Here is a 17234-nt window from a genome sequence, read left to right as displayed (position 1 = left end):
ATAAGCATGTTGAATTTCTTAGGCCAAAGAGGATATAGTGTATTGAAGGGTAAAGCCAAAGTGGGAAAAGAAAATATGCTCTATCTAGGATTTGAGATTTCCCAAGGATAGCAGAAACTGGGAACCGACAGGAAAGCGGCAATCTGCTAAACTCCAGAATCAAGAGCTGTGCAGAAGCCGAGAGAATTCATGAGCATGGTCGGATGGTGCAGACTGTGGATCCTCAACTATGGACCCTTTATGAAACCCTGAAGGGGTCAAAAAAGAACCACTTACTAGGGACCCCCAAATGCCGAGCAGACTTCAAGAACTTTAAAAGGGCTGTGATGTCAGCACCTGCATTGGGACTACCTGACTTGTCTAAGCCTTTTGAGCTATTTGTATTTGAACAACTACATTTAACCCTGGATGTGCTGACTTAGTGATTGGGAACATGGAGGAGAGCTGTGGGATATTTCTCCAAACAGTTGGACAATGTGAGCAAAGGATGGCCAGGATGTTTGCGTGCTGTGTCTGCAACTGTTCTCTTAATTCAAGAAGCAAGAAAATTAATGATGGGACAGAGAATTATGATATGTGTTCCACATATGGTGGTTTCTGGTTTAGAATAAAAGGGGGGGCATCAGTTGTTTCCAAGCTGCATGCTCAAATATCAAGTTATCTTGTTGGAGCAGGATAATGTGGAACTTAAAACCACCACAGCGGTGAACCCAGCAATGGTTTTGAATTCAGAAGTAAAGGATTCTGAATTCCTATATCATGATTGCCTACAAACTACTGAACATGTATATTCAAGCAGACAGGATCTGAGGGATGAACCATTAACTGATCCTGATTTGGAACTGTTCATTGATGGTAGTAGCTTTGTACAAGATGGAAGACAGATGGCTAGATATGCAGTGGTTGCAACCACACAGGTGATAGAGGCTGGGGCTCTACCCATCAACATGTCAGCCCAGAGGGCAGAACTGATAGCACTAAGACAAGCCTTGAAGGTTTCCAAAGGAAACAGAGTAAATATATGGATACAAAATATGCATTTGAGATAGTCCACATATGGAGTTATTTGGAAGGAAAGAGGACAAGTATGAGTGACATTGTAGGGGATGTCTGCTGCCTGACCCAGAAGAACAAGTGGATGAGGCCTTCTACAGACAGCTAGGAGCAGTCTCGCATTTACAGGCCCTCATCCTCCTGGGGGACTTTAACCACACCAATATCTGCTGGAGGGACAACACCAACAAGGCATAAGCAATCTGGGAGGTTCCTGGAGAGCATCAATGACAACTTCCTCGCCCAAGTGACAGAAGAGCCAATGGGGAGAGGTGCTCTGCTGGACCTCCTGATCACCAAGAAGGAGGGGCTTGTTGGGGATGTGATGGTCAAAGGCAGCCTTGGCTGCAGTGACCATGAGATGGTGGAGTTCAGGATCCTGAGGGGAAGGAGGGAGGAGGGTGAAAAGCAAACTCACAACCCTGGACTTCAGGAGAACAGACTTTGGCCTTTTCAAGGATCTGCTTGGAAGAGTCCCATGGGATAAGGCCCTGGAGGAAAGAGGGGCTGAAGAAAGCTGGTTAATATTCAAGGATCACCCCCTCCAAGTTCAAGAGCGGTCCATCCCAACAAACAGGAAGTTGGGCAGAGATCCCATGAGGCCTGTGTGGATGAACAAGGAGCTCCTGGACAAACTCAAACACAAAAAGGAAGCATAAAGAGTGTGGAAGCAGGGATGGGCAACCTGGGAAGAATACAGAGATACTGTCTGAGCATGCAGAGATGCAGTTAGGAAAGCCAAAGCCCACCTGGAACTGAATCTGGGCAGGGATGTCAAAGGCAACAACAAGAGCTTCTAGAAGTACATAGGTGGAAAAAGGAAGACTAGGGAAAATGTGGCCCCACTGCTGAATGGAATAGGGGGCCTGGTGACACAGGACATGGAAAAGGCTGACGTAACAAATGCCTCCGTCTTTACTAGCGAGACCGGCCTTGGGGAATCCCAGGCCCCAGAGACCAGGGGCAAAGGCTGGAGCAAGGAAGATGTAAACATGTACCCTTAGTGGAAGAGGATCAGTTTGGGGAATATTTAAGTAAACTGGGCATATATAAGTCCATGGGCCCTGATGGGATGCACTCACGAGTACTGAGGGAACTGGCAGATGTCGTTGCAAGGCCATTCTCCATTATCGTTGAATGATCATGGTGATTGGGAGAAGTGCCTGGGGACTGGAGGAAAGCAAATGGCGCTCCTATCTTCAGGAAGGGCAAGAAGGAAGATCCAGGGAAACACAAGCCAGTCAGGCTCACCTCGATCCCTGGGAAGGTGATGGAACAGCCAGTCCTGGGAACCATTTCCAGGCACATGAAAAGCAAGGTGGTCTTTTACCAGCAACTGGTTTTAAGGAACTATAAAACAAAATACTTATGGTTGTATGTTTATGTTCCCATGTTCCTGTATTTTATTTTCTGTCAAATTAGATTCTGAATTTATGAATATTGTGATCTCTTTGTGTGTGTCACATTGAGAATTTGTATCTTGGCCTGCATGCTTGCTACCCTTAATTTTAGAGGTTCCAAAATATGTAGGCACCATTTGAACTAATTTCCCCAAATCAGTTTCATTTTTGCATTTTCTCTGAGTGTACATGTGGCTCTTATTCACATGCAAAAGCCCTATACATAATACGGAGTTATACTTACATCAATAAGTTGCTGCTGATCCTTCTCAGACATATTGGACAAACTATAGTACTTTCCAGAAAGGTCTCCTTTCAGCCCAGCTAGAGCAGTGACCACAACATTTTCCACTTCTCTTCTCTGCCCTGGTACAAGCTGGAGGAAGGCTGAGGCCCCGGATGCTACGATCAGTACGTACACATGATGAGAGGACATAGCGCTCATCAAATTGACCATGGGTGATCTGAAGGAAGAATGCTTTTTTAATTTACACACAGTCCCCCATTTTGTACACTACCATTTAAAAAACACATCATATAAAAATGGGGCATCTTTCTGACCAGGGATCATGACCTCTCCTAGATATCACGGAATATTAAGAACACCCCCCCAGTGTTTCAGATACTAAGGGCTTTTTAGGAACTCCGAAGTTCTTTTGCTGACTCAATGTGACAAACCAGCTGATCCTTCTTACCTCCAGCAAGGAATATGAAAGGATCTAAGTGGCTTTTGGAAATATGGATACGAACATAGAAAGAAGGCCAGGTATGGAAGATCTTTTGAAAGAGGAAAGTCCAAGATGATGCTAATCTACACTGTTATTGAACTATGAAGGAAATACTAAGCAATAGATTTGATTGTGTGTATGCGGGGGCGGATGCTTTCAGTCTAATCCTTAAATACATGTTTATCTCATGAACAGACTCACAGTGCCATTAGGCAGAGGCCTAAATGATTAGTATGAGTTAGGATTAATCCCTCTGTTAAGAACAAGGTAGGGATGTAACTAGCTTGATGTTAGGGCCATGAGTGCACCAAGCTCTGCAAACCTCTTTCACCCTCTCTCCATTGGGTTTTAACCAGCTCTGATATTGCACAGCTGTGTAACCATGGAGCTGACAAATTTGAAAAGAGCTGTCTGAAAAAGATCTGTGAGAATTTTCATCTGGGGTCTTTACACCTTGGTTATAGCTGCATTTAATCTAAGGCACTCGCCCTCAATCCTTGCCTGAGATACTTTATAGGTATGCCTGTGCCTGGCCTTGTACCTTGTTTATCCTGACCCTGCCTCACTGACCTGACCTCAGACTTGCCTTGACACTATGGCTTTCTCTATCACTGGGCTGTTGGCTGAACCTGATTACTGTAACTAGACCTGTCCTGTTCTTGCTTGGGTACTGTAGAACTGTGCCTTTGGTGAGCCAAATGTTCTGTCTGTCTTGCTATCATTCTTGGCTCCTGGCTTGCTCCTCTTACACAGTCTCATGCCTCTGACAGTTCTGCATGATGTCAGGGTGTAATTGAATAGAGTAGTCAGGTGAAAGAGGTCCAGTAAAGAGAGGAAATTAGAAGAGAAGAATATGGAAGAGAAAGAAAGACCATGTAGAAGCTAGCCTGGTTTGTCCTTTGTCAGATGCTGAAAACCCCAGAAAACCTAGGCTGTAAACAAACAGCCTTGCAAAAAGAAAGGACAGAACCAGGCCTCACTTCATTTAGACATACTCCCTGTGGGATGTGCCATTTCAGTCATTTGTGGCATCCCAGTTTCCTTAGCCAGTTTCCTCATTTTCTTTGGAGGTGGATCGGGGGGGGGGGGGGGGGGGGGAAGTACTATTACGTACAATATCATCATTGTAAGAAGCAGCACTGAATCTTTATTTCTGTTGGAAGAAGGGTTTGCCGGAGTCAAGAAGACGCTCAATATGAGTTATGCATCTTGCTCAACTTTATTGGTTTCTAACACTACTTATATAGAACCAATACACATGCATATTCCCAAAGCAGAAATATAATTGGTTAGTAGTCTCTAAGCGTGCGCGGTTCTCACACCACTAATTATCATGACTAAAATAAGCATTCTATCCATGTAGCTAATTGTGTTGCTATGCTTCAGCCTTGTAGTTTGTTACTCCCTATATTCCCATACCGCTCCCTATCTTTCTTGGCCCTGCACCTGCTTTCCCAGCAGCTGTAGCTTGTTACAGCCACGGCCTGTTGGCACAACATAATTACTTGGTCTCAGGATTCAAGAATAGCTCAAGGCTACCTTTCTTGTTAACTTCAGCACAGTAACTTCAGTACAATTCTGATTACAGGCCTATTCTAATACCAGGCCTGGATTGTGCAGAACTTAAGGTATTCTATGGCCACGCTTCCGCAGCCATTCTTCTACAATTCCCCCTTTTTTCTTTTGCACAAGACAGGCCTGATTGGTTATGTTAAAAACTACTCTCTTTAAACAAGAAAATAAACAGCTAAAAACTAAAAGCATTACAATAATGATTATAACAAAGCGTATTCCATCAATAACGTCTTTAACCAACCTGTTATGCCCAATCCTCTCAACCATTCATCAAAGGGGTTATCATCAGCAAGAATATGCTTCATGTTTCCCTGCAGTTGTGACAACTTCTTGTGGATAGATATGGAATGATCGGAAAGGTTCACACAACACATCCCTTCAAAATCCTCACAACCGTGTCCATGTGCTAATAACAAAAAATCTATTGCAGCTCTATTTTGTAATGTAGCATGCCTAACACTATCTACGTCAAACGATAACGAACTTAAAATCTGCAATGCAATATTAAATTGCTTCTCTCCCAAACATACTAACCTTCATATATTCTTAGAGTTTAATGCTGCCATTGCTCCTGGCATAAATATGGAGGCTAGGACATTTGTTGTTACAGACTGCAGATCGACTCGGTCATTACATGTCTCATCAAAGGTGCGCAGTGCCCTCCGTGATCTATGAGATTGTGGAGTCATTTTCAATAAGTCTTTCATATGTGGAGCAAACAAAGTTAAACGCCCTAAATAACATGGTCCACCAACAGGATACAAAGGAATCCCTGGCCACGCTATGTCCATACATATAAAAAAAAGACTCCCGGTGGCAACTGATAGCCCCCTGATACATATACATGGAAACTCCCAGATTTCAATTCACCCCAAATAGGTGAACCGGTTAGATTTTGAAACCCTGTATAAAACCCCCGTTCACCTTGACGTTTTAGCCATAACCTCCAAGGGTCACCAAACCAAATTACTCCAGTGCTAATACCAGGCCTGGATTGTGCAGATCTTCAGAGATTCTAAGGCCATGTTTCTGCAGCCATTCTTCTACATATTTCCTCATTATTTTATTTAAATCCTACCTTGGATGCATCCAAGTCTGTGTGATGCTTCATTGTGCATGGATCATAGCCATTATGTCTCACTTTAATGACAGGGTCAAAAATCTCAGCAAATACCTATGGAATCAGGAGAATCTACAAAGAGTCTTCAGTATTATAGAAACACTTTAAGGCACTAACTTCAGTCACAAGGGAAATCCTTTGGTACGGGCTCCTGGATGGCAGCCATAAATGGCAGTTTGCAAGTGCTGACAGGGATAAATATTAAGGGAAGGGTCATACGTAGGCTGTATCTTTGAAAATTGGTCTCTGAAAAAATTATCTCTCAAAATCTGATCTATTTTCAATAGATCTCTTTTTTATGTAGCAGAGGGTAGCTGCCAACAGTTTGCCATGAGTTTCTCAGTTGCTCTGAGTTTCTGCTGTACGTCTTAGAACATGGAATTTCACCCTCTCTCTCCTAATAATAAAATGGGAGATTATTGGTGGTAAGTTTCAGTCATTTTCACCTAAAAGATGCTCTGTAGTGGTTGCTCACCTTTACAACAAAAATTGCACCTTACCTTACAGTTGCACCTTACTTTAGTTGCACTTTAGTTACAAGCTTATTCTAGTTACCACAGATAGGTACTGGATGTGGGTGGCAACCAGATTAGATATCAGGATTTATTAGCAACTAAAATACATGTTTGGTTCCCAGGCAGCTTGTGTCCTGTTCTTAGGTCATATGAGAATACCGATGTCTTCACTGCCATTAGATACTGGTGCTAGTTAGAGACATTTAGCACAGGTATGTCAACACTGGTCACAATCACACCTTCATTCTATTGTACAGTAATAACTCTGGCAGAGCTTTTCAAGGCAGTCACCATGTCTAAGTAAAACAAATCACAGAAGCTGGTAGTTCAAGAATATCAGATGTATTCTTCCATCTTGAACAGCCTAACATTTGGGATACTATTAAAAGATTGTATAATAATATATACTGTTGCATGGTAGACTGAAGGAAGCAGACCACAGAGGTCAATAAAAATAAGGATTTTCTTCTTTTTCTATTCTCCTTGTTCCAGAATTACATAAACTTGTCTATCTTAATACTGTCTTTGGCTTTTGTCATGGTCCAATAGCCTGGCACTTCACAGAAGCAATTTTCTTTTCAGTTCTGCCTCAATTGTTTTACAATGTAATTTCCATATTACCTTTATTTTGATGTGTCTCATTGTTTTTCCATAAACTATGTTTAGTAGTAGGAAAGAGAGAAGCTGTTGGAGGCAAATAGAATATTGCTCCCAAGAAGACATATTTTATTATCTTTGACTGCAGTAGAGGGCTCCTTTAGCGATGCATCATATTCACTGGATTTCCTAATGTAGGATAGCATTCAAATCCTCATAAAGGGTAGAGAAAATACTGTCTTTATGCACATGGCCTCCCCCTTATATATTCTCTGGGATACAATTTCTCTTAGGAATATATATTCTACTAAGAATCTGTGTTCATATAATGAGCTCTTGTGAATTATACCATACAAACTGAAGCAAATATGATAGCGTTGTGAAAATATTTTACCTCATAGGATTCTTCATCGCCTGCAACCATGCCCACAGTTTTAATGAAAGGATGGCCAGGATTGTCAACCCCAGTTTGGATACACTGGTCTAGGGTGTAGCCATTGGGAGTCATCTTGTCCCTTAGCCTAGCATAAATTGCTGGTATGTGATGGTAAAAGACCTTGTTGCAGCTTGATAGTTTGGAGAGTGCTGTAACACTGTATTTAGCACACAATTCTAAACCTGACACCCAGAATGTTTAAATGATTTAGGGCCATAATTGAATGCTTTAGTTTGCTTCATAGTAACAATGCATTACCCAGAGACATCTTTCCACTGACCAAAAAGGTACAATATCAGAGTATTAAACAGCAGACAAAAATATTTAAAGTGAAAGGAGTAATAGGAAAGGAGGTTGGAATCTTGTGGATGTTTTGAGTCTGAGTTTTTGAGTATTTCATTATATAATCAGTTATATAATGCTGACTGTAGATTGCAGGGATTTGTGGCATGGGGTAGAATAAGGTATCCAGCAAAGTCGGAAGTGTGAGCTCTAGATTTTTATTGAAAATGCTTCCAGGTGACTCTGCTGTAAGTGACTGTCTGGTCAGAAAAGTCAAACGTGGCAGGATGTGGCATTAGGTAGGTCATTCCTTTCAGTGCTATCACTTACAGAAACTCATGCGCCTTTTCCATGGTAGCCTGACCTGTTAAACATTTTGTACTTTTTATCCATGTGAATAAAGTTTAAGTAGGCCAGAACTCATCAGCCTGAAAGAGACAGTTTGGAGGAGGAACATGGTAGAGACCTAAAAATCCTGAGTGGCATGGGGAACATGGATAGAGATCAACTCTTCACTGCCTTTTCCAGTATAAGAATACACCCATCAAATGCAACTAGTGGGAGCAATATTCAAAACAAAGGTAGGTGAATCTTTACACAGTTTGTCATAGACCTATGGAACTCCTTGTCAAAGGATGATGTAGATGTAGGACATTTACATGGGTTCAACAGGAGACTGGATAAGTACTACATGGAAGAGATTCATTGTGGGCTTTAAGCAGACAAATGAAAACAGGCTAACAAAACCCCTTGATCTGAAAATAGCTGAAAGCTGTGAGAGTATCAAGGAGTATCAAATGTTTGTTCTGCTTTCTTTTCTGAGCATCAATTTATGACCATTGTTGGACAGAGTACTGGATTATGAAGATCCCTGGTCTGGATCAGTACTGTTATACTTGACATTTAGGATACTATGGAAGTATACAAGCATCTTTCAGGACAACAAATATAGCTAAAGAAAGCAAATTAAAATGACTTCTTCAAGCCACAAGGTGTCACTTTAGCAGAGGCACATCATAAGTAGCAGTTTCTGTCTCAGCCTTGAGGTACCAAACTAGGATTATGTTTGTCTCTCAAGAAATTAAGACCTTTCCTTCTTCAAGACAATCTCCTTTGCATTTATACTACATGTACAGCACAAAACTTTAAAATAAGAATGAACATAATGGATACCAAATTTAGAGGCCTTGCTGCAGTTCAAGAATGTTCTTAGTGTGAGGAGCAGGGTGAGAGAAGGGGGGCTCTTTTAAAGATGAAAATGTGTGTAGAGCTTGCTTCATTACATGTTCCTATAAAACTCCTGTAGTATGGATTTTCAGAGAGCTAGGGAAGAAAAGAGCTAGGTGTTAGGAGAGAGGAAGTCATTGTGGGCAACATTGCTCTGGGAAGACAATCCAGGCTCTTTCCAGATTTGCCATGTGGAGGCATGGAGGCTCTGCTCTCTGCCAGCCAACCAGGCCAAGGTCAGGGACAAAAGGCAATGTATGCTCTGCCCCTTCCCTTCTAACAGCAGCTACTCTGTGAGGGATAGGGTTGAAAAGTCTGGGAAAGGATTTAGCCTCTAAAGTGAAGAGGCCTGTGGGATTCCTGAATAAAAGAGAAGAGTCAGTAGGATTGAAAAAGCCTCTCCAACAGAGAAGAAATAAATATGTAGGGATTTACAAAGCACAGGAACCTTATTTTTAATATTTAATCCTTGCAAATATTACTATAATGAAGAAACATGCCTTAAGACAATAGCATGTGAGGAAGTCTTCAGCTCCCTTCCACATATCTACTAGGCTAGCTATCTTTTGTGTGTTGGCCAATATATAATTGCTCTGTAATTTTGAGTCGTATATATCATGCTTGCAGTCTATGTGCATAGGAAATTATTCCTGAACAGTGGCCCAGAGACACACAGTAACACCAGTAAGATTATCCAGGCTTAAAATACTGTCCAGGAATTTGTGCTCTATTAATTATTCCCAGAAGTATGTTCTGAGTGCAACTATGGTTTTGGGATTATGTCTAGAGTACAGATCTCTTAGACTAACAGAGAAAATGGCATGTTCTATGGAAGGCTGAAGAAGAGAATGCATATTTTTTATTCCTCAAAAGAGAATGCATTTTTTTTCTTCCTCAGAATCAGAATTTGACCTGCAAAGCACTATCTACTTTGTACTTTAGGCATGTGATATGTGAGATGAAAAACACAGGAGATGTGTTTCAAATTTGAGTCATTTATTTCATATCCTATATCTTGTTTAAATAATTTTATACATGAATTTTTTTTATTCTTAACTGTCTCCTCCATACCCTCAGTATGCAATATATATCTGTCTAACTTTCTGTTCAGAGAAAAATGTTGACTGATTGAAAGAAGTTTCAATATCCTCTCATTGAAAGAATTTCCCTAAAACAGAAATAGAGAGACACCACACAGAGAGGGCAATTTTTTTCATTACGAATACATTCTGACTTCCTCAGCTATTCCAAGTCCTTGAGAAATAGTTGCGCAACACTAGAATATAATGAAATATGTATTGATACATGAATGGACAGGAGGCAGATCATTCCTTCTTGGCTCATCCATATAGCCTTATTTCTACCTTATTGGAATGGTTCCATTCCATTAATGAATTAGATTAGGTAAGTGAAAGTTGCAGGACTGGCAAAAGGATTTTTCCCTCCCAAAATGCAATGAGACAATATTTGACTGTAAACCAAACCCAAGTATCAGGTTTGTGATAGAGGTTTTGTACTCCTTTACTTTACTCCTTATTTAGAAGATGGTATTTTTTTTTTTTTGCTTTTTCACAATACAGCATCCCCATCCTATACTTTGGAAATATTTGCTTATGACTAATCTGTGGAAAACTATCCTTATCATACGTGTCTCAGAAACAGTGGATGTATTTTCATAACTGCTCTATATATTTATAGTTCTGTTTCACAGATTCTACTGTTACTGCAGGGAATTGGCTGACAGTCAAAATCCTGTCCTGAAAACCAGATTTGTCAAAATCCTCTTGCAGATGATGACATTATGACTTCAACCTCCTGAGGCAATCATCAGTCTCCACCAGCTTGGATTCTTGGTAGCTTCTGAATCCTGTGTCACTTGCAGGGACAAATTTGGTCCATATATCTGATTAAAGTAGAATTGTGTGCAATATATGTTTAGAAAGCCATGTGAGGCACAACAGTATAATTATAACGCTTTAGAAATAACCAGAGCATTGTACATGTTGACCACAGGATGTACCACAGCGTAATGGGTATTTAGCAGCCTTAGGCCATTATATTTAGTTATGCCATGTATCTACTGGTAAGGATACACTTTGCTGATAGCTGTTTTTACATAACCTCCATTCCTTATATTAATGAGATGTGACATGAAAGTCCTATGCTTTGTAACAGCAGCTACTAACTGCATATTTTTCTACCTTGGAGCCTTTTCCAGTGATCAAGTATGCACAGCAGATAGAAGCAACATTTCAACAAGAAAATCACTATATATTTCAGTATGATGTTATGGTCTGTGATTGGAAGCTAATTGCAGTGTGTTCTTAGCTAAGTACTTGGAATTAATCTGTTCTTGAGGAGCTGAGAACTACAGAGGAGTTCTGTGAGTGAGAAGTATGCTAGAAGTTGCTCTCTAACATCTTTGGGGGACAAACCATGCTCACTCAAGTTGTTAAAAGCTAAAGACTCTATAGTTGCTGATTCAGTGCTTCTGTTCTTGTGTCTTTCATTTTGTCCTTGTGACATTTATTACATAAGAGAGCACCTGATCTTGAGAGCAGCAGAGCAGGGAGCAATTCTTTCACAGAATTTGATATGCAAACTATCTGCTGTGAATAGCTAGCATCCTCAACTTTTATGTTGAACTACACTGTGTACCTGAGGTATATTGTAGTCACAGAAATCTGTGTCTGTGAAAAGAAAGTAAAATAAACCACCTGGAGAAAAAAAAAAAAAAAAAAAAAAAGGATGAACCTGAGAGAAAAGGAGCTAGTTTAAAAAACAAAGAATTTTTTTCTGTAACTCAAATGGTGGAGGCTTTGTGCCACAGCTGTTCTAGGAAATACAGAGAAGATGTACCACTTGGTTGTACCTCATTTCTTCTGCAGAATGAGTATGAAGACCCCATCCAGCAATTCTTTATGCTTATGTTTGTCTAGATGTTCAATGCAAAGATTTAACCCCTAAGGCAGATACTCTCAGTAGTGACAGTCTTCTTCCCTTCCTCCCTTATTCAGTCAGCATAGCAGTTTTCTTGCCTGTTGAGGGCTTGATGCTTTAAATGCATCTGTAACTTTAGGAACAACATTTTGGACGCCTGATCAAAGGCAGATTTTATACACATAAAATTCTTTTCCTTTTTGAATTTTTTTTTTTTAAAGATCCATAACTCAAGTATATTTCTTTTTGGCAATGTTCTCTTCCATTCTAGTTGCATGCCCTGTCTCCGGGATATTTTGCCTTCTTGAATCACAGAAAAGGCTTACCTTACTGAAAGGCAGGCTCTACTTTACCTCACAGATCCTTGCCTAAGGTCTCTTTAAAGCTTCCAACACTGGAGATTCCACAGCCTGTGGAAAAATTCAGAGTAAGATGGGCTCCTTTTTGTAAAAAAACCCTAATATTGAACTAAAGGTCTCTTGTTAGAACTTAAACCCAGCAGTCCTCATCCTAACATTTACTTCCCTAAACTTTATAGTTAAATTTACTAGTAAGTGCCTCAGCTTTTTAAACTAAATTGGTCCTGTAAAAAAGGTGACTCTACTAAGAAAGTGATCTGACAAGCATCAATCATAGCATCGTGCAGTTGACACCTGTGGGAACTGGAAGATGGTATCTGGCTTGATCTTGCACTTTAGGTAGGTAGGAACTTCTGACTGGAGCCTGGCATAGCAATTTTAGGAACAAACATTCTCAAAACTGTCAAATGCAAAGGGTCTAAGAGAACATGACAGATTTATTTTTTTTTTTATGGCAAGAAAGATATCATCTGGAATTCTGTGGAATGGAGTCTGTTATGTTTCTATCAAAATGGTGAAACTCCTAATTTAATTATCACCTCTTGCCACAAGGATGGGCTACAGTTCTGAATCTAAATGCATATAATACTGCAGCACAAACTAAGCCCGTGTTATGCATTACACAGGTAGTCCACATACAATCAGAAAGTAGATTTGCACAAAAAAATGTCATTTTTAGTTCAACAACCGAAACAAAGAACTTTTAAATAAATACAGCGGGTAATGAACAAGACACATTATTTAACAGGAAACCAGACTGGTTTGTTTTTCACATTTTTCTCCTTTAAAAAATAGATTGATTTCCAAACAACATATTGTATCAAAACAAAACTTAAAAAAAAAGATTAATTCTGAAAGTGTCTAAACTTAATGTTTCTCAACCTAAAAAATTCTAATCAAAACTATTTGTCAAATATGACCACAAATTGTGAACAGTTGGCAGGTGTTTTTTTCCTACAGAACATGTCAAACTGCACTAACAATAAATTTGTACCATCACCACCAGTGTAGATTCAGGGAATGGTAATTATCCCAGTCAAAGGCATAGTTAAAATATGCAAGGTTTTGTAAGAACACTTTACCAGAAATACCATGCTATGATTCAGATTTCACTGCAGTATCACTAGGTCTCCACTAAAAGTATTTCACTTTCATCGTGAACATTTACCACTGTACAGCCTTAAAAACAATAGAACATACTACTTTATATATATATATATAGAGAGAGAGAAGTTTACTAAGGGTCTTCCTTGGTGCTCATGGTGATAGAAAAAACATTTTTTCATAGGTGCTTATAATGCATCTATTGAAGGGGAAAGAAGAAATGTTTCAAGATCAGAATTTTCATGATTATCAGTTTTAGCCCTCTGAAAAATAATCTAGAGTTTTCCTAAACTAATCTGGTGTTGGAAGGAAAACACTTCCATCAGAAAAGCATCTATCTTGAATTTAAAACTAACCAAATATGGTCCTGAGAAGCGAAGGGAGTTCTAAAGGTTAATGGATCTCTGAGTTAAAATTAAATAAAAATCATACCTTACTTCTTGTCTGCACTTGTTTGTCTTCAATTTTGAACCATTAGCCTTTGTTATGACTTTATCAGTGTATTGTTTAATGTCTATTATCTATTTTATATAAAGCTACTTAATGACAAGCTTTGCTTTTTTTTTTCCAAAAACATATTTTTTCAAGTATTTTCAAATTTCTTAATCACTCCTTGGCTCTTCCCTAAATCCTTTCCATTTTATTTTCATTCCCTACATCCTCCTGATACTAGAACAGTCACTGGATTCCAGTAATGGCTGTACTAAGTGTAGTGATCCTGACTGGAAGACTGCTGTATATCGAGGAGTTGGTTGGTTAGTGATCCACATACATAACTGTTAACCAGAGTAGGCCCAGGCCTGTGCCGTGCTGCACATATCCCTTGGCCTCAGGATAACCTAAGCCAGCTCGTTGCAAAAAAGGAGCCTGCAGCCATCTCCTGCTTGGTACCTGTGATTATGACACCTGCGTGGCCTTGCCTTTATCTAACAGTGCAGCAAGTTCTCATGAAAATATAATTTCTATTTGCCAGTAGAAATGACAAATAGATTTTTTTCCTTTTAAGAAAATCCTATAATAGCTGGAATGACCTAAATAGGGAAATCCTTTCTATGGACAGGGTCTGCAAATCATGCTGTGTGTGGGTCGGAGGCCCATTAGATGCTGCATAACTTAGGGTTCCCAGCATCTAAAGGGATGTAAAATTATCTATATTTTTCTTTCTTTCTTTATAGCATTAGTTCTAATAAATAGCATTTTAAATTATACTTTACAGAGTGCTTTTCTTAATGGGATCATAACAAACCAGCACCTTCAGGTGCAAAGCACCAAGTCCCCAAAATAGAAGCAGTGATGTCTAGCTATGAATTCAGTCCCCATTATCTTATTGTTGTCAACATGAAATGATTCACTTCTAGTCATATTAGTCGTATATCTGTAACTGCATTAATGACTGTGCCCTTGAAGAAGAACCACAAGCCTGGTAAGGGGGAATATCCTGCCCCAGGAGATGCCAACAGCCTGTTCATTGCAACAAAGACAAGTTGTCAGCAGAATGAGACTGTAACTGGGGGAAAGGTAAAGGTGGAAGGGGGAGATTGCCACCACCGACTCAATTCAGGGCTAAAAGACTCACACACCCCCACACCTCCCTCGGACATGTGTAGTAAATTAAAAATACACTGTAATTTAAATAGAAGCAAGAGCTATATAGACCAACAGAAAACTACCATGCATAACTAATTACCAAGAGTATCTTTTAGGTAGAGTTTGGAAAATGCATATATATAACTAGACTGTATAAATATTATTCTTGTTCTTCTCAGTTTTGGGCTTACTTTGTGGAATACCACCTAGCCCCCAGCTTTGCGCAAATCTGTAATAAAGAAATACCTCAACTCTCTGTGTCAATTGGCTCTTGCACATTGGGTGAACAATTCCACTTTTTTGGACAACAGCAGCAAAACATCTCTACAACTACTAAATAATTAATGTATTAAAATATCATATCAGCCCTTTGGAGCCACAGTAGATTACAGAATTTCAAGCTTTGTTAATTGCTTGAAATGTTTTGGCCCCTTTTAAGAATCACAGAATTATCCAAACTGCAACAACGGAGTAAGGACTACAGTCCTCAGCAAAGTATGACTCTGGAATGACTACAGAGCTCTGGGGGTGGTAGTCAAGGGCATGGGGGCATCAGGAGGATATTTCAGTCAATAATTGTCTGCGGAACTGGTCTTGGAACAGGGTTTTGGTTTCTATGACCATGGGACGCTGTTTGAGGATCATTGTCTGCTTGGGTAAGAAGAGACCCATGTCAATAAGTAGGTCAAATGTATCTTTGCCAGTAGGATGGCTGACATGCTAAGGAGGGTTTTAAACTAGGAATGATGGGGGACAGAGAGAGTTACCAGCAGACCTGCAAGGCAGGTTTGGACAGAGTAGATAAGCAAAGGCCCTGGGGTGATGTAAAAGGAAAGGATCACAAAACCAAAAAAATGGGGCTTACACGGGGTCCCCTCCAGCATTTGCATGTAAGTGTCTGCAAGGAAGTGTCTACAAGACACTGTTATGGAGAAAACCCCAAAGCCCTTTCAGGGAAATTAGCAAGCTGGGGTGCCTCTCTAAAGTACCTGTACACTAATGCATGCAGCATGAAGAATAAACATGAGGCATTAGAGATCTGTGGACAGTTGCAGGGCTATGATCCCATTGGGATCATGGAGACGTGGTGGAATGGCTACCAGGACAGGAGTGTTGCAATGGAGGGATACAGGCACTTTAGGAAACACAGTTCAGGAAGACAAGGAGGGGGAGTTGCCCTTTATGTTAGAGAACTACTGGAACGTATGGAGCTCTGTCTGGAGATGGATGATGAGACTCTGAAAGCTTATGGGTAAGAATTAAAGAGCATACAGGTATGGGAGACACTGTAGAATCATCATAGAATCATAGAACAGTTTGGGTTGGGAGGGACCTTTAAAGGTCATCTAGTCCAGTCCCCTGCAATGAGCCATCTTCAACTAGATCAAGTTTCTCAGAGCCCTGTCCAACCTGACCTTGAACACTTCCAGGGATGGGGCTTCTGTCACCTCTCTGGGCAACCTGCTCCAGTGTTTCACCACCCTCATTGTAGAAAATTTCTTCCTTATATCTAGTCTGAAGCTACCCTCCTTTAGTTTGAAAACCATTATCCCTTGTCCTACCACTACAGGCCCTACAAAAAAGTTTGTCCCCATGTTTCTTATAAGCCCCCTTTAAGTATTGAAAGGCCACAATAAGGTATCCTTGGGGCCTCCTCTTCTCCATGCTGAAGAACCCCAACTCTCTCAGCCTTTTTTCATAGGAGAGGTGCTCCAGCCCTCTGAGCATTTTTCTGGTCCTCCTCGGGACCCACTCCAACAGGTCCATGTCTTTCCTGTACTGAGGACTCCAGAGCTGGAAACAGTACTCCAGGTGGGGTCTCACCAGAGCAGAGTAGATTGGCAGAAACGCCTCCCTCGACCTGCTGGCCACGCTTCTTTTTATGCAGCCCAGGGCACGGTTGGCTTTCAGCGCTGCGAGCGCACGTTGCCAGGTCATTTTGAGCTTCTCTTTGACCAACACGCCCAAGTCCTTCTCCGCAGGGCTGTGCTCAATCCATCTCTGCCCAGCCTGTATTTGTGCTTGGGTTTGCCCTGACCCAGATGCAGGACCTTGCACTCTGCCCTGTTGAAGTTCATGAGGTTCACATGGACTCACTTCTCGAGCTTGTCCAGATCCCTCTGGATGGCATCCAGTCCCTTCAGGTGTGTCAACTGCACTACTCAGCTTGGTGTGGTCTGGAAATTTGCTGAGGGTGCACTTGATCCCACTATGTTGTTGATGAAGATATTAAACAGTGCTGGTCCCATTACGGACCCCTGAGGGACACCACTCATCACTGATCTCCATGCAGACATTGAGCCGTTGACCA

At 40.7% G+C, this 17234-nt stretch overlaps 1 protein-coding gene and 1 pseudogene across 1 annotated transcript; both read right to left on the bottom strand.

The window, feature by feature from the left end:
• LOC129783067 (transducin-like enhancer protein 4) overlaps positions 1-2730 on the bottom strand; it is a 42759-nt pseudogene extending 40029 nt beyond the window's left edge.
• Positions 2697-7524, bottom strand: LOC129783136 (creatine kinase S-type, mitochondrial-like). Its single transcript, XM_055792884.1, has 3 exons — positions 7383-7524; positions 5835-5930; positions 2697-2917 (listed from the first exon to the last, which is right to left on the bottom strand). The coding sequence occupies exons 1-3, from the start codon at positions 7494-7496 to the stop codon at positions 2741-2743; spliced, it is 387 nt and encodes a 128-aa protein (XP_055648859.1). The 5' UTR covers positions 7497-7524; the 3' UTR covers positions 2697-2740.
• Positions 7525-17234: the final 9710 nt, after the last annotated feature.

The sequence above is a fragment of the Falco peregrinus genome, chromosome W, assembly GCF_023634155.1.
Source record: "Falco peregrinus isolate bFalPer1 chromosome W, bFalPer1.pri, whole genome shotgun sequence".
Taxonomy (NCBI): Eukaryota; Metazoa; Chordata; class Aves; order Falconiformes; family Falconidae; genus Falco; species Falco peregrinus.
The sequence above is the reverse complement of the archived record's forward strand: the minus strand, read 5'-3'. Positions and strand labels throughout refer to the sequence as shown.

Bases quoted from the DNA above. Each gene is read 5' to 3' on its own strand.
- LOC129783136 (XM_055792884.1), bottom strand. From the start codon at position 7,496: ATGACTCCCAATGGCTACACCCTAGACCAGTGTATCCAAACTGGGGTT. The intron at 5,931-7,382 runs GTAAAATATTTT...CTGATTCCATAG, and splicing joins GCGATGAAGAATCCTATGAG to GTATTTGCTGAGATTTTTGA. The intron at 2,918-5,834 runs GTAGGATTTAAA...TTCTTCCTTCAG, and splicing joins CAGACTTGGATGCATCCAAG to ATCACCCATGGTCAATTTGA.